This window comes from Tupaia chinensis, unplaced genomic scaffold (assembly GCF_000334495.1).
Source record: "Tupaia chinensis unplaced genomic scaffold, TupChi_1.0 Scaffold000331_1, whole genome shotgun sequence".
Taxonomy (NCBI): Eukaryota; Metazoa; Chordata; class Mammalia; order Scandentia; family Tupaiidae; genus Tupaia; species Tupaia belangeri.
Window position 1 is genome coordinate 105,273 of NW_006159825.1, and position 2,224 is coordinate 107,496.

Consider the following 2,224-nt stretch of genomic DNA (forward strand, 5'->3'; position numbering starts at 1 on the left):
ATAACTCTGATGAATGTAGATGCAAAAATTCTCAACAAAATACTTGTTAACCTTATTCAACAGCATATAAAAAATGTTATTTATCACAACCAGGTAGGCTTTATTCCAGGTATGCAAGGGTGGTTCAACATACGTAAAACCATAAATGCAATACACCATATTAGCATAAAGATAAAAACCATATGATCATTTCAATTGATGTGGAAAAAGCATTTGGGAAAATTCCTTTGTGATTAAGATTCTCAGTAAAATCAGTATAGAAGGATAGTTTCACAGCATAATAAAAGCCATCTATGAAAAACCTATAGCTAACATTATACTGAATGGTATATGACAAGGCTGCCCACTTTCTCCACTCCTATTGAATATGGTATTGGAAGTCCTAACCAATGCAATCAGACAAGAGAAGGAAATAGAAAGCATTCCAACAGGAAAAGAAAAGTTAAATTATCTGTTTGTAGATGACATGATTGTATACATAGAAGACCCAATAGCATCCATGAAAAACCTACTCAAAGTAATAAATGTATACAGTAAACTGACAGAATACAAAATTAAGCTACAAAAATCTATAGCATTTTCATACATAAACAAGCAGAGAGATAGTACTGAAGAAAGTAATCCCATTTAGTACAGCACAAGTAGTATAAGATACCTAGGAATAAAATAACCAAGGAAGTCAAAGATCTCTATAAGGAAAATATAAAACCTTAAAAAGGAAATTGAAAATGACACAAAAAAGTGGAAGGCTATCACATGTTCCTGGATTGGCAGAATCAATATAATCAAAATAGCAATTCTACCCAAATCAATCTACATATTTAATGCAATCGTTATAAAATTATAAAAGACATTCTTCACAAACCCAGAAAAGACAATCATAGAATTTGTCTGGAATCATAAAAGACCCTGTATTGACAAAGTCATCCTGCGCAAGAAGACTGGAGTGGGTGGCATTTCACTTGCTGACCAAAAATAATAGAAAAGTGTGATAATCAAACGAGCATAGTATTGCCACAAAAACAGACACAAGGACCAATGGAAAAGAGACTCCAGAAATAAACTCCAAAACATGCAGAAAACTCATCTTTGACAAAGAATATTAGTCAATCTAGTGGGAAAAAGAAAACTTCTTTAGCAAATGTTGCTGGAAAAACTGGGTATCCACCTGCAGAAAGATGAATCTGAACACCTATCTGTCACCATTAACAAAAATCAACTCAAAGTGGATCAAAGATTTAAGCCTTAAAATGGCAAATTATAAAACTACTGGTGAAAAACACTGGGGAAACTCTGGGAGATAATGGGGTAGGCAAAGACTTCTTAAACATGACCCCCAAAGCACAGGCAATAATCCCCAAAGTAGACAGGTGAGATTACATCAGATTAAAAAGTTTCTGCACAGAGTCTGCCATCCAGCGGCTGCAGCGCCCTCCCCAACCTGGACCCTCACTGCTCCTAGACTCCACCCAAAGTGTAGCTCCTCAGTCTCATACTGATGTCAGATGCCACAGCCTGTGCTGAAGTAAAAAACAAAAACAAAAACAAAAACAAAACAAAACAAAAAAACGCCTCACTGGAGATATTCAAGCAAAGGTTGGACAGCCACTCTCCCAGAACATAAAGGAAACTCATGGTTCAGGAAAGGTGAGTAACAAACATACCACAAGAATATGGCTGCACAGATACCAGAATCTGATCAGATAAAACCATTTAGAGAATATCTTCGAACCTTCAATAAACTTACAGAAACATGCTTTTTGGACTGTGTTAAGGACTTTACAACAAAAGAAGTAAAACCTGAAGAGATAACCTGTTCAGAATATTGCTTACATAAGTATCTAAAAATGACACAAAGAATAGCCATGAGATTTCAGGAATATCATATTCAGCAGAATGAAGCCCTGGCAACCAAAGCAGGACTCCTTGGCCAACCACGATAGAGGGGCCTGGTTGGATGGACTATCAGTGAAAAGTTTGCCAATAGCTATTGCACAAGAAGTGAGGATTCATCTGATAGAATTCCTTGAAAGCAGTAGTCACCATGTTAAACTGTCGATTGCAACTGTTTGGAAATGGAAACCACTGGAGAAACAAAGTCATTATATAACAAGGATAATCAAATTAGAAGATCTTATTGTTAAGTGAAAATAATACAATGAAACTTTTGTTGAAGCCTTAAGATTCGGCAGCTTGGTCACTTGATTAGAAAAATAAACCATTG

At 35.7% G+C, this 2,224-nt stretch overlaps 1 protein-coding gene across 3 annotated transcripts; it reads left to right on the top strand.

Moving 5' to 3' along the window:
* The first annotated feature begins 1,673 nt into the window (after window positions 1-1,673).
* LOC102500298 (mitochondrial import inner membrane translocase subunit Tim9-like) lies at window positions 1,674-1,943 on the top strand. Of its 3 annotated transcripts, none has more exons than XM_014589099.1 (2): window positions 1,674-1,815; window positions 1,864-1,943. In XM_014589099.1, exons 1-2 carry the CDS (start codon window positions 1,674-1,676, stop codon window positions 1,941-1,943), a joined length of 222 nt encoding a protein of 73 aa, XP_014444585.1. The 3 variants fall into 3 exon arrangements, with proteins under 3 accessions (XP_014444585.1, XP_014444587.1, XP_014444586.1); XM_014589101.1 differs by having other exon boundaries at window positions 1,903-1,943; XM_014589100.1 differs by having other exon boundaries at window positions 1,674-1,806; window positions 1,891-1,943.
* Window positions 1,944-2,224: the final 281 nt, after the last annotated feature.

Excerpts from the sequence above, each read along its gene's own strand:
- LOC102500298 (XM_014589099.1), top strand. The coding sequence starts at position 1,674 with ATGGCTGCACAGATACCAGAATCTGATCAGATAAAACCATTTAGAGAA. Across the intron at positions 1,816-1,863 it reads AAAACCTGAAGAGATAACCT|CCATGAGATTTCAGGAATAT; the intron begins GTTCAGAATATT and ends CACAAAGAATAG.